Source organism: Trichomycterus rosablanca, chromosome 1, assembly GCF_030014385.1.
Source record: "Trichomycterus rosablanca isolate fTriRos1 chromosome 1, fTriRos1.hap1, whole genome shotgun sequence".
NCBI lineage: Eukaryota > Metazoa > Chordata > Actinopteri > Siluriformes > Trichomycteridae > Trichomycterus > Trichomycterus rosablanca.
In genome coordinates this window covers 2047971-2073987 of record NC_085988.1, presented here as the reverse complement: position 1 = coordinate 2073987, position 26017 = coordinate 2047971, and the positions used below count along the sequence as shown (strand labels likewise).

The following is a 26017-nucleotide window of genomic DNA, read 5'->3' as shown; positions in this document are numbered from 1 at the left end:
GTTTCTGTGTGTAAATATAGAACGATTCATCATTTCTACCATAAATAATCTGTTTCTGAGTGTAAATATAGAACGATTCATCATTTCTACCATAAATAATCTGTTTCTGTGTGTAAATATAGAACGATTAATCATTTCTACCATAAATAATCTGTTTCTGAGTGTAAATATAGAACGATTCATCATTTCTACCATAAATAATCTGTTTCTGAGTGTAAATATAGAACGATTCATCATTTCTACCATAAATAATCTGTTTCTGTGTGTAAATATAGAACGATTCATCATTTCTACCATAAATAATCTGTTTCTGAGTGTAAATATAGAACGATTCATCATTTCTACCATAAATAATCTGTTTCTGTGTGTAAATATAGAACGATTCATCATTTCTACCATAAATAATCTGTTTCTGAGTGTAAATATAGAACGATTTATCATTTCTACCATAAATAATCTGTTTCTGAGTGTAAATATAGAACGATTCATCATTTCTACCATAAATAATCTGTTTCTGTGTGTAAATATAGAACGATTCATCATTTCTACCATGAATAATCTGTTTCTGAGTGTAAATATAGAACGATTCATCATTTCTACCATAAATAATCTGTTTCTGAGTGTAAATATAGAACGATTCATCATTTCTACCATAAATAATCTGTTTCTGTGTGTAAATATAGAACGATTCATCATTTCTACCATAAATAATCTGTTTCTGTGTGTAAATATAGAACGATTCATCATTTCTACCATAAATAATCTGTTTCTGAGTGTAAATATAGAACGATTCATCATTTCTACCATAAATAATCTGTTTCTGAGTGTAAATATAGAACGACTCATCATTTCTACCATAAATAATCTGTTTCTGAGTGTAAATATAGAACGATTTATCATTTCTACCATAAATAATCTGTTTCTGAGTGTAAATATAGAACGATTCATCATTTCTACCATAAATAATCTGTTTCTGTGTGTAAATATAGAACGATTCATCATTTCTACCATAAATAATCTGTTTCTGAGTGTAAATATAGAACGATTCATCATTTCTACCATAAATAATGTTTCTGAGTGTAAATATAGAACGATTCATCATTTCTACCATAAATAATCTGTTTCTGTGTGTAAATATAGAACGATTAATCATTTCTACCATAAATAATCTGTTTCTGAGTGTAAATATAGAACGATTCATCATTTCTACCATAAATAATCTGTTTCTGAGTGTAAATATAGAACGATTCATCATTTCCACCATAAATAATCTGTTTCTGTGTGTAAATATAGAACGATTCATCATTTCCACCATAAATAATCTGTTTCTGTGTGTAAATATAGAACGATTCATCATTTCCACCATAAATAATCTGTTTCTGAGTGTAAATATAGAACGATTCATCATTTCCACCATAAATAATCTGTTTCTGTGTGTAAATATAGAACGATTCATCATTTCTACCATAAATAATCTGTTTCTGAGTGTAAATATAGAACGATTTATCATTTCTACCATAAATAATCTGTTTCTGTGTGTAAATATAGAACGATTCATCATTTCTACCATAAATAATCTGTTTCTGTGTGTAAATATAGAACGATTCATAATTTCTACCATAAATAATCTGTTTCTGAGTGTAAATATAGAACGATTCATCATTTCTACCATAAATAATCTGTTTCTGAGTGTAAATATAGAACGATTCATCATTTCTACCATAAATAATCTGTTTCTGAGTGTAAATATAGAACGATTCATCATTTCTACCATAAATAATCTGTTTCTGAGTGTAAATATAGAACGATTCATCATGTCCACCATAAATAATCTGTTTCTGAGTGTAAATATAGAACGATTCATCATTTCCACCATAAATAATCTGTTTCTGAGTGTAAATATAGAACGATTCATCATTTCTACCATAAATAATCTGTTTCTGAGTGTAAATATAGAACGATTCATCATTTCTACCATAAATAATCTGTTTCTGAGTGTAAATATAGAACGATTCATCATTTCCACCATAAATAATCTGTTTCTGTGTGTAAATATAGAACGATTCATCATTTCCACCATAAATAATCTGTTTCTGAGTGTAAATATAGAACGATTCATCATTTCTGCCATAAATAATCTGTTTCTGTGTGTAAATATAGAACGATTCATCATTTCTACCATAAATAATCTGTTTCTGTGTGTAAATATAGAACGATTCATAATTTCTACCATAAATAATCTGTTTCTGAGTGTAAATATAGAACGATTCATAATTTCTACCATAAATAATCTGTTTCTGAGTGTAAATATAGAACGATTCATCATTTCTACCATAAATAATCTGTTTCTGAGTGTAAATATAGAACGATTCATCATTTCTACCATAAATAATCTGTTTCTGAGTGTAAATATAGAACGATTCATCATTTCTACCATAAATAATCTGTTTCTGAGTGTAAATATAGAACGATTCATCATTTCTGCCATAAATAATCTGTTTCTGTGTGTAAATATAGAACGATTCATCATTTCTACCATAAATAATCTGTTTCTGTGTGTAAATATAGAACGATTCATAATTTCTACCATAAATAATCTGTTTCTGAGTGTAAATATAGAACGATTCATAATTTCTACCATAAATAATCTGTTTCTGAGTGTAAATATAGAACGATTCATCATTTCTACCATAAATAATCTGTTTCTGAGTGTAAATATAGAACGATTCATCATTTCTACCATAAATAATCTGTTTCTGAGTGTAAATATAGAACGATTCATCATTTCTACCATAAATAATCTGTTTCTGAGTGTAAATATAGAACGATTCATCATTTCCACCATAAATAATCTGTTTCTGAGTGTAAATATAGAACGATTCATCATTTCTACCATAAATAATCTGTTTCTGAGTGTAAATATAGAACGATTCATCATTTCTACCATAAATAATCTGTTTCTGTGTGTAAATATAGAACGATTTATCATTTCTACCATAAATAATCTGTTTCTGAGTGTAAATATAGAACGATTCATCATTTCTACCATAATCTGTTTCTGTGTGTAAATATAGAACGATTCATCATTTCTACCATAAATAATCTGTTTCTGAGTGTAAATATAGAACGACTCATCATTTCTACCATAAATAATCTGTTTCTGAGTGTAAATATAGAACGATTTATCATTTCTACCATAAATAATCTGTTTTTGAGTGTAAATATAGAACGATTCATCATTTCTACCATAAATAATCTGTTTCTGAGTGTAAATATAGAACGATTCATCATTTCTACCATAAATAATCTGTTTCTGAGTGTAAATATAGAACGATTCATCATTTCCACCATAAATAATCTGTTTCTGAGTGTAAATATAGAACGATTCATCATTTCTACCATAAATAATCTGTTTCTGAGTGTAAATATAGAACGATTCATCATTTCTACCATAAATAATCTGTTTCTGTGTGTAAATATAGAACGATTTATCATTTCTACCATAAATAATCTGTTTCTGAGTGTAAATATAGAACGATTCATCATTTCTACCATAATCTGTTTCTGTGTGTAAATATAGAACGATTCATCATTTCTACCATAAATAATCTGTTTCTGAGTGTAAATATAGAACGACTCATCATTTCTACCATAAATAATCTGTTTCTGAGTGTAAATATAGAACGATTTATCATTTCTACCATAAATAATCTGTTTTTGAGTGTAAATATAGAACGATTCATCATTTCTACCATAAATAATCTGTTTCTGAGTGTAAATATAGAACGATTCATCATTTCTACCATAAATAATCTGTTTCTGAGTGTAAATATAGAACGATTCATCATTTCTACCATAAATAATCTGTTTCTGAGTGTAAATATAGAACGATTCATCATTTCTACCATAAATAATCTGTTTCTGAGTGTAAATATAGAACGATTCATCATTTCTACCATAAATAATCTGTTTCTGTGTGTAAATATAGAACGATTCATCGTTTCTTCTCACAATCTAGCAGCAATGATGGGTTATGTTACCCACTGACCCATTCTTATGATTATACAATTACTTACAGTAGCACATTTGTTGCTCAGTGTGCTTTTGATAGGCCCCTCACTGACCTCATGATGTTTGGGTGATGGAACATTCTCAGCACTGCATTGACACCAACAGGGTAACGACATTACAGCACAGTGTGTTGTTCCGGTATGAGTGTAGTAGGTGCAGGAGTGTTAGGGTGAGAGTGGCCCAGACTAGCAGCAGAACATCAATCCTTTTACTATAAGCACTAAACATGACTAATTATTAAGAATTAGCAGCCGAAAGCTAGTCAGCTCTCCGCAGAGGGGCACACACAGGGAGGCGAAGATGTTAAATCTTATATTTATCTTTATTTTAGTGTTGACAAAATAGCCGTAAAAGTCGAAGCTCCTGCCTTTACAAAAATATTTACTCTACAAATGTCCTCCGTGTTCAGATCAGGAACACCAGCTAATAAAACACAGTGTTAGCGCCAGTCACAACACCGGGCGCGGCCGTGACGCCGCGCTCCACGCCGCGCTCTCGCGCTATCGGAACCCCCGGAGGATCGTACGAGTCGCACCAACCCGCCGCGGCGATAAGCTGCCTTTCTCTCCCGCGTCCTTGGGCGGCGGCGGCGTGTTATCGGTGTTATCACGAGTCCAGCAGCAGCAGTTGCAGCAGCATTCGAATCATCCAAACCCTCTAGAGTGAGGTTCACCCCCTACCGCACCACACCACACTATAAATTAAGTTAAATAATCATCGTTCCCGCGGATATACACGTACAGAAAAACCGATCACAAACTAAACATGTACAGCCCCAGCCCCCGTGTGTGTGTGTGTGTGTTGGTCCCGCAGACGTGAATCCACATGAAAGGCAACCGAGTGTGTGTGTGTGTGTGTGTGTGTGTGTCGTCCATTCAGTTCCAGTCAAAACTTCTATCTTCTCATTCCGAAGTGCATCTGAGCGTGGGTGGACGAGCCTGCAGAGGAAAAACGACACACGTTGTTGACATTTATTTTTTAGGTTTGACCATCTCAGTTCCAGTAAAACATCCTAATACACAGAGCACTAATCACAGCATGGATGAACTGGAACACAGACTGTGAGCCAGGCCTTATTAAAGCCCTCGAACACCAGTGCCCGATATTAACGGCATGTTCCAAAATCTAGTAGGACATCTCTCCACCTACCTAAGGGCACAGAGCCCAGCCGCCGCTGCAGAGCCTCCAGGCGGGAGATATAATCCGACAGAGCTCGGTCGGGATCGTAGTTCTGCAGGTGTGAACACAGCATCTCTGCGTCTGTACTCACACCTCCGTACCTGCTGACACAGAGAGGGAACCGCGTTAGTGTTCCTGTACAACATCAAGTGCTATCAAGTGTGTTACCTGTGCTGTGTATTATGGGTAGTGAGTGTTAACTGTGCTGTGTATAATGTGCAGCTTGTGTTACCTGTGCTGCGTAGAATGTGTTTGGTGTAAAGCATGTGTTATCTGTGCTGTACTTGGTAAGTGTTACCTGTGTTATATAGTGTGTTGTGTTATCTGTGTTGAGTAGAGTGTAAAATGTTGCCTGTGCAGAATGTGAAGTGTGTGTTAACTGTGCAGTGTAGTGTTTCACCTGTGTTGTGTAGATTGTGTGTTACCTGTGTTGTGCAGTGTGTTTTACCTGTGTTGTGCAGTGTGTGTGTAGCCTGTGTTGTGTAGTGTGTGTCACCCGTGTTGTGTAGAGTGTGTGTTACTTGTGTTGTGTGGATTGTGTGTTACCTGTGTTGTCCAGTGTGTGCAGTGTGTGTATTACCTGTGTTATATAGTGTGTAGTGTTATCTGTGTTGTGTAGAGTGTAAAATGTTACCTGGGAAGAATGTGAAGTGTGTGTTAACTGTGCTGTGCAGAATAAGAAGTGTGTGTTAACAGTGCTGTGTAGTGTTTCACCTGTGTTTGATTGTGTGTTACCTGTGTTGTGCAGTGTGTGTTACCTGTGTTGTGCAGTGTGTGTGTGTGTGTGTTACCTGTGTTATATAGTGTATGGTGTTATCTGTGTTGTGTAGAGTAAAATGTTATCTGTGCAGAATGTGACGTGTGTAAACTGTGATGTGTAGTGTGTCACCTGTGTTGTGCAGTGTGTGTGTCACCTGCATTGTGTAGTGTGTGTTACCTGTGTTGTGCAGTGTGTGTGTTACCTGTGTTATATGGTGTGTAGTGTTATCTGTGTTGTGTAGAGTGTAAAATGTTACCTGGGAAGAATGTGAAGTGTGTGTTAACTGTGCTGTGTAGTGTTTCACCTGTGTTTGATTGTGTGTTACCTGTGTTGTGCAGTGTGTGTGTGTGTGTGTGTGTGTTACCTGTGTTATATAGTGTATGGTGTTATCTGTGTTGTGTAGTGTAAAATGTTATCTGTGCAGAATGTGACGTGTGTTAACTGTGTTGTGTAGTGTGTCACCTGTGTTGTGCAGTGTGTGTAACCTGCGTTGTGTAGTGTGTGTTACCTGTGTTGTGCAGTGTGTGTGTAGCCTGTGTTGTGTAGTGTGTCACCCGTGTTGTGTAGAGTGTGTGTTACTTGTGTTGTTTGGATTGTGTGTTACCTGTGTTGTCCAGTGTGTGTGTTACCTGTGTTATATAATGTGTAGTGTTATCTGTGTTGTGTAGAGTGTAAAATGTTACCTGGGAAGAATGTGAAGTGTGTGTTAACTGTGCTGTGTAGTGTTTCACCTGTGTTGTGTAGATTGTGAGTTACCTGTGTTGTGCAGTGTGTGTTACCTGTGTTGTGCAGTGTGTGTGCGTGTTACCTGTGTTATATAGTGTATAGTGTTATCTGTGTTGTGTAGTGTAGTGTAAAATGTTATCTGTGCAGAATGTGACGTGTGTTAACTGTGCTGTGTAGTGTGTCACCTGTGTTGTGCAGTGTGTCACCTGCGTTGTGTAGATTGTTACCTGTGTTGTGTAGTTGGTGTTACCTGTGTTGTGCAGTGTGTGTGTAGCCTGTGTTGTGTAGTGTGTCACCCGTGTTGTGCAGTGTGTGTCACCCGTGTTGTGTAGAGTGTGTGTTACTTGTGTTGTGTGGATTGTGTGTTACCTGTGTTGTCCAGTGTGTGTTACCCGTGTTATATAGTGTGTAGTGTTATCTGTGTTGTGTAGAGTGTAAAATATTACCTGTGCAGAATGTGAAGTGTGTGTTAACTGTGCTGTGTAGTGTTTCACCTGTGTTGTGTATTGTGTGTTACCTGTGTTACATAGTGTGTAGTGTTATCTGTGTTGTGTAGTGTGTCACCTGTGTTGTGTAGAGTGTGTGTTACTTGTGTTGTGTAGATTGTGTTACCTGTGTTGTGCAGTGTGTGTTACCTGTGTTGTCCAGTGTGTGTGTTACCTGTGTTATATAGTGTGTAGTGTTATGTGTTGTGTAGTGTAAAATGTTACCTGTGCAGAATGTGAAGTGTGTTAACTGTGCAGTGTAGTGTTTCACCTGTGTTGTGTAGATTGTGTGTTACCTGTGTTGTGCAGTGTGTGTTACCTGCGTTATATAGTGTGTAGTGTTATCTGTGTTGTGTAGAGTGTAAAATGTTACCTGGGAAGAATGTGAAGTGTGTGTTAACTGTGCTGTGTAGTGTTTTACCTGTGTTGTGTAGATTGTGTGTTACCTGTGTTGTGTTGTGCAGTGTGTGTGTGTTACCTGTGTTATATAGTGTATAGTGTTATCTGTGTTATGTAGTGTAAAATGTTATCTGTGCAGAATGTGACGTGTGTTAACTGTGCTGTGTAGTGTGTCACCTGTGTTGTGCAGTGTGTGTGTCACCTGCGTTGTGTAGATTGTTACCTGTGTTGTGCAGTGTGTTTTACCTGTGTTGTCCAGTGTGTGTGTTACCTGTGTTATATAGTGTGTAGTGTTATCTGTGTTGTGTAGAGTGTAAAATATTACCTGTGCAGAATGTGAAGTGTGTGTTAACTGTGCTGTGTAGTGTGTCACCTGTGTTGTGCAGTGTGTGTTTCACCTGTGTTGTGTAGATTGTGTGTCACTTGTGCTGTGTAGATTGTGTGTTACCCGTGCTGTGTAGATTGTGTGTTACCTCTGCTCTGTAGATTGTGCGTTACCTGTGCTGTGCACTGTGTGTGTGTTACCTGTGCTGTGCAGTGTGTGTTACCTGTGCTGTGCACTGTGTGTAGTGTGTGTGTTACCTGTGCTGTGCAGTGTGTGTTAGTTGTGCTGTGCACTGTGTGTAGTGTGTGTGTTACCTGTGCTGTGCAGTGTGTTACCTGTGTTGCATACTGTGTGTTACCTTTGCTGTGCAGAGTGTGTAGTGTGTATGTGTTACCTGTGCTGTGAAGCGTATGTGTTACCTGTGCTGTGTACAGTGTGGGTGTTACCTGTGCTGTTTACAGTGTGTAAAGTGTGTGTGTGTGCTTTACCTCTGCTGTGTCGTGTGTGTGTTACCTGTGTTGTGTAGTGTGTGTGTGTAGAGTGTGTGTTACCTGTGTTGTGTAGAGTGTGTGTGTTACCTGTGCTGTGTAACCTGTGCTGTGTAGAGTGTGTAGAGTGTGTGTGTGTGTTACCTGTGCTGTGTCGTGTGTGTGTTACCTGTGTTGTGTAGTGTGTGTGTGTAGAGTGTGTGTTACCTGTGCTGTGTAGTGTGTGTAGTGTATAGTGAGTCTGGTCCTGATCGTCCTCGATTTGTTCCTCGTCTCTCTGTGTATGGCTGCAGGTACGGAGAGTCGTTTCTCACCTCTGACCCAACACACACACACACACACACACACACACAGTTTTTAACATATTCATGTCATAATAAAGTAGATACAAAGTGTGTGTGTGTGTAAGTAAGTAAGTAAGTAACCTGGGCTCTGTCCTAAACCGTTCCTGTTGATAGTGAAGGACCCTCCTGTCACCTTCTGCCACCTTCGTACCAAGAAACGCATCCTGCACAGACAATCACAAGACAGAGCTCGAGGGTGGTTTTGGACAATGGTGTTTAAGTGCACTATATAGTATATTGTAAGTATTAAGTATGAGTATATTATACAGTATATTATAAGGTGATTTAGGACACGCACACAGTGGACTAATCATGTTTATATGCTCTATAAAGTGAATATGAGGTGATTTGGGACATGCCCACAGTTGACTGATGTTTATGTGCAATATATAGTGAATATGAAGTGGTTTGGGATGCACCCACAGTAACCTGATGGCAGTTATGTGCACTTAATAGTGAATATGAGATGATTTGGAACACAACTGCAGTAGAATAATGGTGTTTATGTGCACTAACTTGTGAATATAAGGAGATTTAGGACCCGGCCGTTGAATTCAAAGTGTTTATGTGCACTATATAGTGAATATAAGGTGATTTGGGATGCGTCCACAGTGGAACAATGATGATGTTTATGTGCTCTATATAGTGAATATGAGGTAATTTAGGACACGCCCACAGTGGACCGGTCCGTACGTGATGCTGCACACCGTGGTCGTCGTACCTCGAGATGGCGACGCAGACGCGGGCGGCGGTTCTGAAGCGGGTGTACCCACGGCGTCGGGTGTGGCCGGCGTACTCCAGACGGGGGGTCTGTGGGCGTAGGTGGGGTCCGGCCATGCGGCCGATCAGGGACAGCGTGGCCTCCTCGCACTCCTGGAAGCCACCCAGCAGCAGCAGGAGGTACTTCTTCTGATAGATCAGGGCCTTACGGAAGCTCTCCGAGCGCAGGTACATCCCATAAATCCTCTGCACAGAGTGGGCGGGGTTACACTGTCATTACTGTAACATGGGGTATTAAATCATCTATATAAAATATGCATCTTGATATATAGAAGAACTTCCACCTGGAGCGGATTAACATGTGACTATCAATATCAATCATCCGAGCCTCAGTGCCCCCTCTGCTGGCCAAAAGTGGCAACACAGGACACGACTCTAAACACGGATCACTGACGAGCTAGTCTCGGTCACCTTCAGCGTGGCGTTGTCGGCGTCGGACGTGGAGAGGTCTCGTAGCGTCTCGGATCGGATCTCCACCCGGAGACGATTAATCTCCGCCTCCGCCTGACGCAGGGATTTCTCTAACCGGCTCTTCTCCCTCCTCCACACCTCCCACTCGGCGGAGGAGATGAACTCCTGACCCTCAGACCCGGATCTCAGCGACTGCAGATAAAATACAATATATATTTATTTTATTTACAGCTTCGTGGATTCAACCCCGGCGAGTTTGTGATAGCGATTCGAGCTGTACTGACGCCGTGTGCCTGAAGGTGGCGCAGTCTCCTCAGATCCTCCTCCAGCTTCAGCATCTGGTTCCTCAGCTCGTTCTTCTCCTCCGTCAGGCGGCTCACGAAGCCCGTGAGCTCGGCGTTCTGGCGCAGCAGGCGCTCCGTCAGCGCTCCGGAGGAAACGCCGGTCAGCGAGGGGACGCTCTGCGGTACACACGGGTGAAAACGGGTCAGAAGAACGACCTGCAGCCTGATCGGTCGCCCCTGTATTACGAGAGTCTGGAGGGGTTCGGGTGGAGTCATCATAATTTTGACTCCCAAAATGACTCGTGATTCATCACTGCTGTTATTTATCTGAGCGAGAGCTCAAGCGAGACTCTGGGACACAAACCTGAGATTTAAGAGGCCGTTCTGAGCTCAACACAGGAACAACAAGAGCAAGGTAAAGGAAATAAAATTACTATAGTATTTTGAATATTTTCGTCCATTATACGGCACCCCTACAGCAGAGAGGGTTAAGGGCCTTGCTCAAGGGCCCAGCAGTGGATTTAAGAGCCGAACAAAAAAACCTCTCGACCAAAGCTCTAACCAGTAGACTCCAACTGTCATTTTTATTTATATGTATGTATTATTTAGAAAGAAAGAATAAATAAATAAATAAATAAAAGAAGGAAAGAAAAAGAAATAATAGACAAATTATTAAAAAAAAAAAAAAAATAAATAAAGAAAGGAAGAAAAAAGAAAGAAAAAAACCCAAATAAATGAAGAAGGAAAGAAAAAAAAGAATAAATTAAAAAATTACAAAATTAAGAAAGGAAGAAAATAAATAAGGAATAAATAAATAAAATACATAAATAAAAAATAAAATACTTAAAAGAAAAAAGAAAAAGAGAGAAAAAAGAAAGAGAAACAAACAAAAAAAATAAAGAAATGAAGAAAATAAAGAACAAACAAACAAAATACATAAAGAAAGAATAAATAAATAAAATACATAAAAGAAATGAAAGAAAAAGAAGGAAAAAATAAAGAAAAAAAAAATACAATAAAGAACAAAATGAAGTAAAATAAATAAAGAATAAATAAAATACAATGGAAGAATAAATAAAACACAAAAGAAATAAAATAAAAATTAAAAAAAGAAAGAAAGAAAAAAGCATGAAAGCAAGAAAATAAATGAAAAAGAAATAAAACAAAAAAAAAAGAAAAGAAAGAAAATAAAGAATAAATAAATAAAGAATAAATAAATAACATACATAAAGAAAGAACAAATAAAATACACAAAAGAAATAAAAGAAAAATAAATAAAGAAAAAATAAATGAATAATAAATAAAGAAAAAAATGAAGAAATATAAATAAAGAATAAATAAAATACAAAGAAAGAATAAATAAAATGAAAAAAAATAAAAGAAAGAAAATAAAAGCATGAAAGCAAGATAAATAAATAAAACAAAGAAAAGAAAGAAAAGAAATAAATAAGAATAAATAAAATACAAAGAGAGAATAAATAAAATACACAAAATAAATAAAAGATAAAGAGAGAATTAAAAAAAATTAAAAATAAAGTAAGAAAATAAAATAAGTAAAGAATAAAATAAATAAAAAACAAAGAAAGAAAAAAGCAAGAAAGAAAAAATAAATGAATAAAAAATAAAGAAAATAAATAAGAAGAAAGATAGCTTTTATTTGTCATATATACATGTATAAATGTGTACAGTAGGGTTAAGATAAACATTCATGTGTACAGTGAAATAAAATAAATAAAATTAATTGTTTCGTGTATCCTGGCTTGTTTGAAATGCTGGGGTTAGAGCGCAGGATCATCTATTATCAGCAGGGAGGGTTAAGAGCCTTGCTCAAGGGCCCATCAGTGGCTGTATAGCAGAGCTGGGACTCAAACCTACGATCTTCCAATTGATAGCTCAAAGCTCCACCCACTAGGCTCCCACTGTCAGTTATATTTATATTAATGTATTATTTATACTGTATTAATATAAACGTCTTTCATCACGTCCTTCGTCAGTCCGTGTCCCCCCGTGTTCTTACCCCCGCTAGGTTTGTTACACAGCAGATAAAAGACTGTACCGGTGTAGCTGATGGTGAGTGTTCCTGTCCTACCTCCGGAACAGCAGGGGGCGCTGAGGAGACTCTCTGCAGCAGAGACATGATATCCTGCACGTCCCTCTGTATCCAGGAGATGCTTTCTCTGTCTGCACCATCCACACCAAGCCTGCAGAGGAACAAACAGAGCTGGTTAGTTGGCTGGTGGTGCCATCGCCTGTCCTCTAACCAACAGTAGTCGTTACTACAATTAGTACTGTGCTCAGACTCCTGGACCAGACTGTGTTCATGTGGTTGAGTAAAGTGTACAGTGAACTCAGACTCTTGTTCTTTATTAATCAATTTAAAACACTCCTGGACCTGACTGTATCTACGATTGTAAGTAAATTTATGTTTTCAGACTCCTGGACCTGACTGTACAGTGTATCACAAAAGTAAGTACACCCCTCACATTTCTGCAAATATTTCATTATATCTTTTCATGGAACAACACTATAGACATGAAACTTGGATATAACTTAGAGTAGTCAGTGTACAACTTGTATAGCAGTGTAGATTTACTGTCTTCTGAAAATAACTCAACACACAGCCATTAATGTCTAAATGGCTGGCAACATAAGTGAGTACACCCCACAGTGAACATGTCCAAATTGTGCCCAAAGTGTCAATATTTTGTGTGACCACCATTATTATCCAGCACTGCCTTAACCCTCCTGGGCATGGAATTCACCAGAGCTGCACAGGTTGCTACTGGAATCCTCTTCCACTCCTCCATGATGACATCACGGAGCTGGTGGATGTTAGACACCTTGAACTCCTCCACCTTCCACTTGAGGATGCGCCACAGGTGCTCAATTGGGTTTAGTCCATCACCTTTACCTTCAGCTTCCTCAGCAAGGCAGTTGTCATCTTGGAGGTTGTGTTTGGGGTCGTTATCCTGTTGGAAAACTGCCATGAGGCCCAGTTTTCGAAGGGAGGGGATCATGCTCTGTTTCAGAATGTCACAGTACATGTTGGAATTCATGTTTCCCTCAATGAACTGCAGCTCCCCAGTGCCAGCAACACTCATGCAGCCCAAGACCATGATGCTACCACCACCATGCTTGACTGTAGGCAAGATACAGTTGTCTTGGTACTTCTCACCAGGGCGCCGCCACACATGCTGGACACCATCTGAGCCAAACAAGTTTATCTTGGTCTCGTCAGACCACAGGGCATTCCAGTAATCCATGTTCTTGGACTGCTTGTCTTCAGCAAACTGTTTGCTGGCTTTCTTGTGCGTCAGCTTCCTTCTGGGATGACGACCATGCAGACCGAGTTGATGCAGTGTGCGGCGTATGGTCTGAGCACTGACAGGCTGACCTCCCACGTCTTCAACCTCTGCAGCAATGCTGGCAGCACTCATGTGTCTATTTTTTAAAGCCAACCTCTGGATATGATGCCGAACACGTGGACTCGACTTCTTTGGTCGACCCTGGCAAAGCCTGTTCCGAGTGGAACCTGTCCTGGAAAACCGCTGTATGACCTTGGCCACCATGCTGTAGCTCAGTTTCAGGGTGTTAGCAATCTTCTTATAGCCCAGGCCATCTTTGTGGAGAGCAACAATTCTATTTCTCACATCCTCAGAGAGTTCTTTGCCATGAGGTGCCATGTTGAATATCCAGTGGCCAGTATGAGAGAATTGTACCCAAAACACCAAATTTAACAGCCCCGCTCCCCATTTACACCTGGGACCTTGACACATGACACCAGGGAGGGACAACGACACATTTGGGCACAATTTGGACATGTTCACTGTGGGGTGTACTCACTTATGTTGCAGCTATTTAGACATTAATGGCTGTGTGTTGAGTTATTTTCAGAAGACAGTAAATCTACACTGCTATACAAGCTGTACACTGACTACTCTAAGTTATATCCAAGTTTCATGTCTATAGTGTTGTCCCATGAAAAGATATAATGAAATATTTGCAGAAATGTGAGGGGTGTACTCACTTTTGTGATACACTGTATCTACGATTGTAAGACAATTTGATGTTTTCAGACTCCTGGACCTATATGTTTCTACGTTTTTAAGACTTTGCAGTGTTTTCAGACTCCTGGACCTGACTGTATCTACGATTGTAATGAATTTTGTTTTCAGACTCCTGGACCTGACTGTATCTACGATTGTAAGTAAATTTTTTGTATTTTCAGACTCCTGGACCTGACTGTACCTACGTATGTAAGAGAATTTTACTGTATTTTCAGACTCTGGGACCTATATGTATCTACGTTTTTAAGACTTTGCAGTGTTTTCAGACTCCTGGACCTGACTGTATCTACAATTGTAAGTAAATTTTATTGTATTTTCAGACTCCTGGACCTGACTGTATCTACGTTTGTAAGTAAATTTATGTTTTCAGACTCCTGGACATGACTGTGTCTACGTTTGTAAGTAAATTTGATGTTTTCAGACTCCTGGACCTGACTGTATCTACGATTGTAAGAAAATTTGATGTTTTCAGACTCCTGGACCTATATGTATCTACGTTTTTAAGACTTTGCAGTGTTTTCAGACTCCTGGACCTGACTGTATCTACAATTGTAAGTAAATTTTATTGTATTTTCAGACTCCTGGACCTGACTTTATCTACGTTTGTAAGTAAATTTATGTTTTCAGACTCCTGGACATGACCGTGTCTACGTTTGTAAGTAAATTTGATGTTTTCAGACTCCTGGACCTGACTGTATCTACGATTGTAAGAAAATTTGATGTTTTCAGACTCCTGGACCTATATGTATCTACGTTTTTAAGACTTTGCAGTGTTTTCAGACTCCTGGACCAGACTGTATCTACATTTGTAATGAATTTTGTTTTCAGACTCCTGGACCTGACTGTATCTACGATTGTAAGTACATTTTTTGTATTTTCAGACTCCTGGACCTGACTGTATCTATGTTTGTAATACATTTTGTTTTCAGATTCCTGGACCTGACTGTACCTACGTATGTAAGAGAATTTTACTGTATTTTCAGACTCTGGGACCTATATGTATCTACGTTTTTAAGACTTTGCAGTGTTTTCAGACTCCTGGACCTGACTGTATCTACAATTGTAAGTAAATTTTATTGTATTTTCAGACTCCTGGACCTGACTGTATCTACGTTTGTAAGTAAATTTATGTTTTCAGACTCCTGGACATGACTGTGTCTACGTTTGTAAGTAAATTTGATGTTTTCAGACTCCTGGACCTGACTGTATCTACGTTTGTAAGTAAATTTATGTTTTCAGACTCCTGGACCTGACTGTATTTACGGTTGTAAGAAAATTTTATTGTATTTTCAGACTTCTGGACCTGACTGTATCTACGATTGTAAGTAAATTTATGTTTTCAGACTCCTGGACCTGACTGTATCTACGATTTTAAGACTTTGCATTGTTTTCAGACTCCTGGACCAGACTGTATCTACATTTGTAATGAATTTTGTTTTCAGACTCCTGGACCTGACTGTATCTACGATTGTAAGTACATTTTTTGTATTTTCAGACTCCTGGATCAGACTGTATCTATATTTTTAATACATTTTGTTTTCAGATTCCTGGACCTGACTGTACCTACGTATGTAAGATAATTTTACTGTATTTTCAGACTCTGGGACCTATATGTATCTACGTTTTTAAGACTTTGCAGTGTTTTCAGACTCCTGGACCTGACTGTATCTACAATTGTAAGTAAATTTTATTGTATTTTCAGACTCCTGGACCTGACTGTATCTACGTTTGTAAGTAAATTTATGTTTTCAGACTCCTGGACATGACTGTGTCTACGTTTGTAAGTAAATTTGATGTTTTCAGACTCCTGGACCTGACTGTATCTACGTTTGTAAGTAAATTTATGTTTTCAGACTCCTGGACCTGACTGTATTTACGGTTGTAAGAAAATTTTATTGTATTTTCAGACTTCTGGACCTGACTGTATCTACGATTGTAAGTAAATTTATGTTTTCAGACTCCTGGACCTGACTGTATCTACGATTGTAAGAAAATTTGATGTTTTCAGACTCCTGGACCTATATGTATCTACGTTTTTAAGACTTTGCAGTGTTTTCAGACTCCTGGACCAGACTGTATCTACATTTGTAATGAATTTTGTTTTCAGACTCCTGGACCTGACTGTATCTACGATTGTAAGTACATTTTTTGTATTTTCAGACTCCTGGATCAGACTGTATCTATATTTTTAATACATTTTGTTTTCAGATTCCTGGACCTGACTGTACCTACGTATGTAAGATAATTTTACTGTATTTTCAGACTCTGGGACCTATATGTATCTACGTTTTTAAGACTTTGCAGTGTTTTCAGACTCCTGGACCTGACTGTATCTACAATTGTAAGTAAATTTTATTGTATTTTCAGACTCCTGGACCTGACTGTATCTACGTTTGTAAGTAAATTTATGTTTTCAGACTCCTGGACATGACTGTGTCTACGTTTGTAAGTAAATTTTATTGTATTTTCAGACTCCTGGACCTGACTGTATCTACGATTGTAAGTAAATTTATGTTTTCAGACTCCTGGACATGACTGTATCTACGATTGTAAGTAAATTTTATTGTATTTTCAGACTTCTGGACCTGACTGTATCTACGTTTGTAAGTAAAATTTATGTTTTCAGACTCCTGGACCTGACTGTATCTACGTATGTAAGTAAAATGTATTGTATTTTCAGACTCCTGGACCCGACTGTATTTATGACTGTAAGTAAATTGTATGTTTTCAGACTCCTGGACCTGACTGTATCTACGATTATAGGTAAATTTGATGTTTTCAGACTCCTGGACCTGACTGTATCTACGTTTAAAAGTAAATTTATGTTTTCAGACTCCTGGACCTGACTGTATCTACGATTGTAAGTAAATTTGATGTTTTCAGACTCCTGGACCTGACTGTATCTACGTTTGTAAGTAAAATTTATGTTTTCAGACTCCTGGACCTGACTGTATCTACGATTGTAAGTAAATTTTATTGTATTTTCAGACTCCTGGACCCGACTGTATTTATGACTGTAAGTAAATTGTATGTTTTCAGACTCCTGGTCCTGACTGTATCTACATTTGTAAGTAACATTTGTTTTCAGACTCCTGGACCTGACTGTATCGACGTATGTAAGTAAATTTCATTGTATTTTCAGGCTCCTGGACCCGACTGTATTCATGACTGTAAGTAAATTGTATGTTTTCAGACTCCTGGACCTGACTGTATCTATGTTTTCAAGTCTTTGCAGTGTTTTCAGACTCCTGGATCTGAGTGAAGTCATGTTTAAGTAATTTTATAGTATAGTGTAATTTTAGTGTTTTCAGACTCCTGGACCTAACTCTAACCAAGTTTGTAGGTACAGTTCATAATGAACTGGACCTGGACGTTGCTATATAAGTAACTCAGACTCCTGGACTTTTTTTTTAAAACTCAGGTTGTGTTTGTATGAGCGTTATTTTCATACTTCTAGATTTTGCTGTACTTGACTGTAGCTAAGTTTGTAGGTACAGTTTATAGTGAACCCAGACTCCTGGACCTGACAGTAGCTATGTTTGTCTTTGCAGTGTTTTCAGACTCCTGGACTTGATGGTAGTTTATAGAGTACTCAAAATCCTGGACCTGACTGTATCTATGTTTGTAAGTAAAGTTTATAGTGACCTCAGACTCCTGGACCTGTATGTCTGTTAGTAAGCCTCTGCAGTATTTTCAGACTCCTGGACCTTTACTTTATTGAAACACTCAGCTTGTGTACGATGTTTTTCATACTTCTTGATTTTGCTGGAGACGAGCTGTAACTTAGCAACGACGCCGTTGGTGTTTCTGATGTCCGTCACGTCCGTCGTGTTCAGTACGGGAGTACTAACGGACCCCTGAGGGACAACCTTGTCCGATTTCTGCTGCACCACGTGGTCAGGTGTCTGACCCTGCTCATACAGAGGGACAGTTTATTTAGACCAAGCTAGACATATCAAAACGTTGCTAAAATTAATGCTAGGCTAATATAACTCACGGCGTGTCTGCTCTTGTCCATCAGCTCGGCGACCGTCCTCTGAAGCCTGTCTCTTTCTCCTTTCACGTCCTTCCCTCGGTCTCTCTCGCCCCGCAGCAGGTCCTGGAGCTCGTCCACCCGGCGGGACAGGCACGTCCTCTCCTCCGTCCACGCCTGTCTGTGCTGGATCTCCTGTAGCTTCCTCTGTTCCTCCTGCTCCATCAGATCTACCAGGGCTAGCTGCTTCTCGTTCAGCTGGTCCTGCAGAGACTGTAGGACACAGTCCGCCACACAGGGGGAACTGTCTTCTACCTGCAAACAGAGACAAGGGACATGGGTTTACACGGACCTGACCAGCAGAGGGCGCCACTCTGTAAGACATGCAGGACTTCTGAAGGGCCTACAGCTGTTTACAGGGAGTCCTTCAGGAGAACATCTCTCAAAGGCCAGGCAAACTCGATTAGGATGCCAACCGATCCAAGGGCATCCTGTGACAAGATGGTCTTGCCACTTCTTGCCAAGGCTTCCAGTGGTAGACCATTAATGGTAGACCAAGACCTTGGTGTTGGTGGTCAGTCAATGTTTCTACCAGACCCTTTGTGACCCTGCCAGTCGATTCCAAACCAAGGTACTTTGAAAACTTCAAGGTAACCACTATTGGAGGAACTAGTACCGCAGGACTCTGTCCATGGACTCAGGGTCTTCACACATACAGGACATGGATTTACATGGACCTGACCAGCAGGGGGCACCACACTGTAAGTTAGGCAGGACTTCTGAAGGGCCTACCGCCAAGACCAGCTCAGTTTTCAGGGCGTCCTTCAGGAGAACATCTCTCAAAGGCCAGGCAAACTTGAATGGAATGCCAACCGGTCCAAAGGCATCCTTTGAGAAGAAGGTCTTGCAACTTCTTGCCAAGGCTTCCAATGGTAGACCATTGATGATAGACCAAGACCTTGGTGTTGGTGGTCAGCCGTTCTTTCTACCAGACTCTTTGTGACCCTGCCAGTCGATTCCAAGCCAAGGTACTGTGAAGAACTCCAAGGTAACCACTGTTGCAGGACCCCTGACCTTTGGGATGTCCATGGACTCAGGGGCCAGTCGACTCTCTGTGGACGTACATATTGTGTGTACGGATTCGTGTACCTGTTGGGGGCGCTGTAGCTGTTTGATGAGTTCAGCGTTGAGCTGCTTCTCCTTCTGAAGGTCAGAGTTCAGTTCATTCATCTGGCAGCGCTGAGACTCCAACTGCACCTGAAGCACCAAACACGGGTAAGAACAAAAATATTCACCCCCCTTCCCCCCAGACTGGTGCTGCACCCAAGCACAGGCACTCGCGGTTTACCTGCAGCTGAGAATGGAGGCCGGAGTGTCTGGAGAGCTCGGCGTCTCTCTGATCTGAAAGCCGTCGCTCCTCCTCCAGAGCCAGTCTTACATCCTACAGAGAGAGAGAGAGAGAGAGAGAGAGAGAGAGAGACGGGTCACGTAAACACCATGATCACTTCAACCGCATACAGTCACCGCAAACCCTGTGAGGTAGAACCACCTTCCTAATAGAGTTTAATGATTTAAAGATGGGACTTTAAGGTGTATCATCACACTTCATCTACTGAGGGGTCTTGGTCCATTTTCAGAATGTTTCTGCTCATAAACATGGGACTGTATAGGTCTCGAACTATTTTTCAAAACCTCATCTCACCAATATTGGGTCTTTATGGGTCTTGAGTCACCCAAGGGTGGGTCTTTATAGGTTGAGGTTGACCTAAAACAGGTCTTTATAGGTCTCAGCCCATTTTTAAAATCCACGTCACCAAAACCGGTCTATATTGGTCTTGGATTACTTAATAATTGGTCTCTATAGGCGTAGAGTCACCTACAACTGGGTCTTTATAGGTCTAGGATTACCTTACGACGAGTTGTGGTCCTAAAGATGGGTAAAGGGTCACCTATAGGCGAGTCTTTATGGGTCTAGGGCAGGGGTATTCAACTAAAATTTAAAGAAGTCTAGTTAGAGAAAATTTCTTGAAGCAAAGGTCCGGAATATACAGTGTATCACAAAAGTGAGTAAACCCCTCACATTTCTGCAGATATTTAAGTATATCTTTTCATGGGACAACACTGACAAAATGACACTTTGACACAATGAAAAGTAGTCTGTGTGCAGCTTATATAACAGTGTAAATTTATTCTTCCCTCAAAATAACTCAATATACAGCCATTAATGTCTAAACCACCGGCAACAAAAGTGAGTACACCCCTTAGTGAAAGTTCCTGAAGTGTCAATATTTTGTGTGGCCACCATTATTTCCCAGAACTGCCTTAACTCTCCTTGGCATGGAGTTTACCAGAGCTTCACAGGTTGCCACTGGAATGCTTTTCCACTCCTCCATGACGACATCACGGAGCTGGCGGATATTCGAGACTTTGCGCTCCTCCACCTTCCGCTTGAGGATGCCCCAAAGATGTTCTATTGGGTTTAGGTCTGGAGACATGCTTGGCCAGTCCATCACCTTTACCCTCAGCCTCTTCAATAAAGCAGTGGTCGTCTTAGAGGTGTGTTTGGGGTCATTATCATGCTGGAACACTGCCCTGCGACCCAGTATCCGGAGGAAGGGGATCATGCTCTGCTTCAGTATTTCACAGTACATATTGGAGTTCATGTGTCCCTCAATGAAATGTAACTCCCCAACACTTGCTGCACCCATGCAGCCCCAGACCATGGCATTCCCACCACCATGCTTGACTGTAGGCATGACACACTTATCTTTGTACTCCTCACCTGATTGCCGCCACACATGCTTGAGACCATCTGAACCAAACAAATTAATCTTGGTCTCATCAGACCATAGGACATGGTTCCAGTAATCCATGTCCTTTGTTGACATGTCTTCAGAAAACTGTTTGCGGGCTTTCTTGTGTAGAGACTTCAGAAGAGGCTTCCTTCTGGGGTGACAGCCATGCAGACCAATTTTATGTAGTGTGCGGCGTATGGTCTGAGCACTGACAGGCTGACCCCCCACCTTTTCAATCTCTGCAGCAATGCTGACAGCACTCCTGCGCCTATCTTTCAAAGACAGCAGTTGGATGTGACGCTGAGCACGTGCACTCAGCTTCTTTGGACGACCAACGCGAGGTCTGTTCTGAGTGGACCCTGCTCTTTTAAAACGCTGGATGATCTTGGCCACTGTGCTGCAGCTCAGTTTCAGGGTGTTGGCAATCTTCTTGTAGCCTTGGCCATCTTCATGTAGCGCAACAATTCATCTTTTAAGATCCTCAGAGAGTTCTTTGCCATGAGGTGCCATGTTGGAACTTTCAGTGACCAGTATGAGAGAGTGTGAGAGCTGTACTACTAAATTGAACACACCTGCTCCCTATGCACACCTGAGACCTAGTAACACTAACAAATCACATGACATTTTGGAGGGAAAATGACAAGCAGTGCTCAATTTGGACATTTAGGGGTGTAGTCTCTTAGGGGTGTACTCACTTTTGTTGCCGGTGGTTTAGACATTAATGACTGTATATTGAGTTATTTTGAGGGAATAATAAATTTACACTGTTATATAAGCTGCACACAGACTACTTTTCATTGTGTCAAAGTGTCATTTTGTCAGTGTTGTCCCATGAAAAGATATACTTAAATATCTGCAGAAATGTGAGGGGTGTACTTACTTTTGTGATACACTGTATATATACTGTATATATATATATATAATAAAATTATTTGTAAATATTTTTTCAGAGTTTTTCTGACTTTTTTATTATTATTGTTATACATTGTACTTTTTATTGTCTATTTTTTGTACTGAGTGCTTTATTATCCCTTCGCTGCTGTAACACTGTGAATTTTCCCACTGTGGGACTAATAAAGGATTATCTTATCTTATATATATACAGTGTATCACAAAAGTGAGTACACCCCTCACATTTCTGCAAATATTTCATTATATCTTTTCATGGGACGACACTATAGACATGAAACTTGGATATAACTTAGAGTAGTCAGTGTACAGCTTGTATAGCAGTGTAGATTTACTGTCTTCTGAAAATAACTCAACACACAGCCATTAATGTCCAAATAGCTGGCAACATAAGTGAGTACACCCCACAGTGAACATGTCCAAATTGTGCCCAAATGTGTCGTTGTCCCTCCCTGGTGTCATGTGTCAAGGTCCCAGGTGTAAATGGGGAGCAGGGCTGTTAAATTTGGTGTTTTGGGTACAATTCTCTCATACTGGCCACTGGATATTCAACATGGCACCTCATGGCAAAGAACTCTCTGAGGATGTGAGAAATAGAATTGTTGCTCTCCACAAAGATGGCCTGGGCTATAAGAAGATTGCTAACACCCTGAAACTGAGCTACAGCATGGTGGCCAAGGTCATACAGCGGTTTTCCAGGACAGGTTCCACTCGGAACAGGCTTCGCCAGGGTCGACCAAAGAAGTTGAGTCCACGTGTTCGGCGTCATATCCAGAGGTTGGCTTTAAAAAATAGACACATGAGTGCTGCCAGCATTGCTGCAGAGGTTGAAGACGTGGGAGGTCAGCCTGTCAGTGCTCAGACCATACGCCGCACACTGCATCAACTCGGTCTGCATGGTCGTCATCCCAGAAGGAAGCTGACGCACAAGAAAGCCCGCAAACAGTTTGCTGAAAGCAAGCAGTCCAAGAACATGGATTACTGGAATGCCCTGTGGTCTGACGGGACCAAGATAAACTTGTTTGGCTCAGATGGTGTCCAGCATGTGTGGCGGCGCCCTGGTGAGAAGTACCAAGACAACTGTATCTTGCCTACAGTCAAGCATGGTGGTGGTAGCATCATGGTCTTGGGCTGCATGAGTGTTGCTGGCACTGGGGAGCTGCAGTTCATTGAGGGAAACATGAATTCCAACATGTACTGTGACATTCTGAAACAGAGCATGATCCCCTCCCTTCGAAAACTGGGCCTCATGGCAGTTTTCCAACAGGATAACGACCCCAAACACAACCTCCAAGATGACAACTGCCTTGCTGAGGAAGCTGAAGGTAAAGGTGATGGACTAAACCCAATTGAGCACCTGTGGCGCATCCACAAGTGGAAGGTGGAGGAGTTCAAGGTGTCTAACATCCACCAGCTCCGTGATGTCATCATGGAGGAGTGGAAGAGGATTCCAGTAGCAACCTGTGCAGCTCTGGTGAATTCCATGCCCAGGAGGGTTAAGGCAGTGCTGGATAATAATGGTGGTCACACAAAATATTGACACTTTGGGCACAATTTGGACATGTTCACTGTGGGGTGTACTCACTTATGTTGCCAGCCATTTAGACATTAATGGCTGTGTGTTGAGTTATTTTCAGAAGACAGTAAATCTACACTGCTATACAAGTTGTACACTGACTACTCTAAGTTATATCCAAGTTTCATGTCTATAGTGTTGTCCCATGAAAAGATATAATGAAATATTTGCAGAAATGTGAGGGGTGTACTCACTTTTGTGATACACTGTATATATATACAGTATATACAGTATATATAACATTTAGCAGACACTTTTATCCAAAGTGACTTACACAATGAGCTGAACATGATGAGTAATTGAGGGTTAAGGGCCTTGCTCAGGGACCCAACAGTGGCAACTTGGTGGTGGCGGGGCTTGAACCGGCAACCTTCTGTTTACTAGTCCAGTACCTTAACCACTTTGAAGTAAACCCATGGCGACACGGGGAGAACATGCAAACTCCACACAGAGAGGACCCGGACCGCCCCACCTTATCAAACCTTTCTCTTATCAAATTAAGAGAAAATAAAATTAAATTGTGCTCCAGTGGGAAGTAAGAACAGAGATGAGTTTCTCCATCACGGATTAAATGCTGTATTTTTTCTGTACACGTTTCTTTTATGGAGAGCGCCATTTGTCTCCTGTCTCACTCGTCTTTTTCTCAACTTTCTCCTGCACAGTCGTCTGTATCTCTCCCTTCGTCTTTTTCTTTTTCTTTTCACCGTCTTTCCACATGTAACTCGCCTCTAACTCTCTCATCTGTCTGCACTGTAGAGTCGCTGTGTTCACCGGCTGGAATGCACAGACTTGATTGGCTGAGTGGTGTCACGTGACTGGTCTGTGCGTTTTCTCATCCACTAAACCGCTACCGTAAATGGTACAGAAGCTGCGCCGGTTAAAATAGAAGCGCTCCGTCAGGTTTCAAATCATAACTTTCTGTTTTGGCTGTAGGTCCGGGTCCGTATGGGACAGCTTCTGGGTCCGGACCCGGACCGCGGTCCGCCTGTTAGTGACCTCTGGTCTAGGGTTACCTAAAGATGGGTCCTTATGGGTCTAGGCAATACCTCATCTCACCAAAACTGGGTCTTTAGGTCTTGGGTCACCTAAGGATGGGTCTTTATAAGTATATGCCCATTTTAAAAACTTCATCTCACCAAAACTGGGTTTTTATGGGTCCTGGGTCACCTAAACTGGATCTTTATAAATCTCAGCCTTCTTTAAAAATCTCATCTCACCTAAACTAGCTACCCAAAGATGGGTCTTTGTAAGTCTAGGGTCACCTAATGATAAGTCCTTATAGATCTAGGCCCATTTTTCAAAACATCATGCTCTCTAAACTTCATCTCACCAAAACTTGGTCTTAGGTCACCTATGGATGGGTTGTTTTCTACCTTTCAGAACCTCAACTCATCAGTTATGGGTCTTTATGGGTCGCCTTACCAATAATGGTCCTAATTGACTGCAGTATGGGTATTAGGTCTTTTTCAAAACCTCATCTCACCAATATTGGGTCTTTATGGGTCTTGAGTCACCCAAGGGTGGGTCTTTATAGGTTGAGGTTGACCTAAAACGGGTCTTTATAGGTCTCAGCCCATTTTTTAAATCCACATGTCACCAAAACCGGTCTATATTGGTCTTGGATTACCTAATAATTGGTCTCTATAGGCGTAGAGTCTCATCAAAACTGAGTCTTAGGTCTTGGGCCACCTACAGATGGCTCTCAGATGGGTCTTTAGTCACCCAATGATGGGTCTTCATAGGTCTAGACCCATTTATTAAAACCACATTTTACCAAAACTGTGTCTATATTGATCTTGAGTCAGCTAAACTGGGGGTTTATAGGTCTAGGATTACCTTACAATGAGTTGTTATAGGTCCAGGTCAAATTTTCTAAACCTCATCTCACCAAAACTGGGTCTTAAGTCTTGAGTCACCCAAGGATGGGTCTTTATAGGTTAAGAGTCACCTAAAATGGGTCTTTATATGTACTGGCCCATTTTTTTTAAAACCTCATGTCATTAAAACTGGGTATTAGGTCTTGGGCCACCTAAAATGGGCCTTTAGAAATCTAGGCTCATTTTCAAAACCACCAAAACTGGGTCTTTATAATCTTTGATCACCCAAAGATGGGTTTTTATGGGTCATTCATTTTTCAAAACCACATTTCACCAAAACTGGGTCTATATTGGTCTTGGCTCCCCCAAGAACTGGTATATATAGGTCTTGGGTCACCTAAAAATGAATCTTTATGGGTCTAGGCCTTCTTTTAAAGCCTCATCTCATCAAAACTAAGTCTTAGGTATTGGGCCACCTACAGATGGGTCTTACAGTCTTTGGTCATCCATTTTCAAATCCACATTTTACCAAAAACAGTCTATTTTGGTCTTGGCTCACCTAAGAATAGGTCCTAAAGACGAGTATTTATGGGTCCAGGGTCACCTAAAGATGAGTTGTTATAGGTCT

At 40.2% G+C, this 26017-nt stretch overlaps 1 protein-coding gene across 5 annotated transcripts in view; it reads right to left on the bottom strand.

The window, feature by feature from the left end:
- Positions 1 to 4374: 4374 nt before the first annotated feature.
- Positions 4375 to 26017, bottom strand: part of akap9 (A kinase (PRKA) anchor protein 9) — a 119466-nt gene continuing 97823 nt past the window's right edge. For 4 of the 5 annotated variants that reach the window (XM_062997454.1, XM_062997489.1, XM_062997471.1 and 1 more), the window contains 12 exons: positions 19641 to 19733; positions 19442 to 19549; positions 18317 to 18607; positions 18073 to 18230; positions 12342 to 12453; positions 10253 to 10429; positions 9969 to 10160; positions 9499 to 9743; positions 8859 to 8941; positions 8641 to 8749; positions 5221 to 5354; positions 4375 to 5009 (listed from right to left, as the gene is read on the bottom strand). In XM_062997454.1, coding sequence (XP_062853524.1) covers positions 4966 to 5009; positions 5221 to 5354; positions 8641 to 8749; positions 8859 to 8941; positions 9499 to 9743; positions 9969 to 10160; positions 10253 to 10429; positions 12342 to 12453; positions 18073 to 18230; positions 18317 to 18607; positions 19442 to 19549; positions 19641 to 19733 — 1746 coding nt within the window. In that variant the 3' untranslated portion in view covers positions 4375 to 4965. The remainder of the gene's footprint in view (positions 5010 to 5220; positions 5355 to 8640; positions 8750 to 8858; positions 8942 to 9498; positions 9744 to 9968; positions 10161 to 10252; positions 10430 to 12341; positions 12454 to 18072; positions 18231 to 18316; positions 18608 to 19441; positions 19550 to 19640; positions 19734 to 26017) is intronic. The other variant, XM_062997464.1, reaches the window with a different exon arrangement.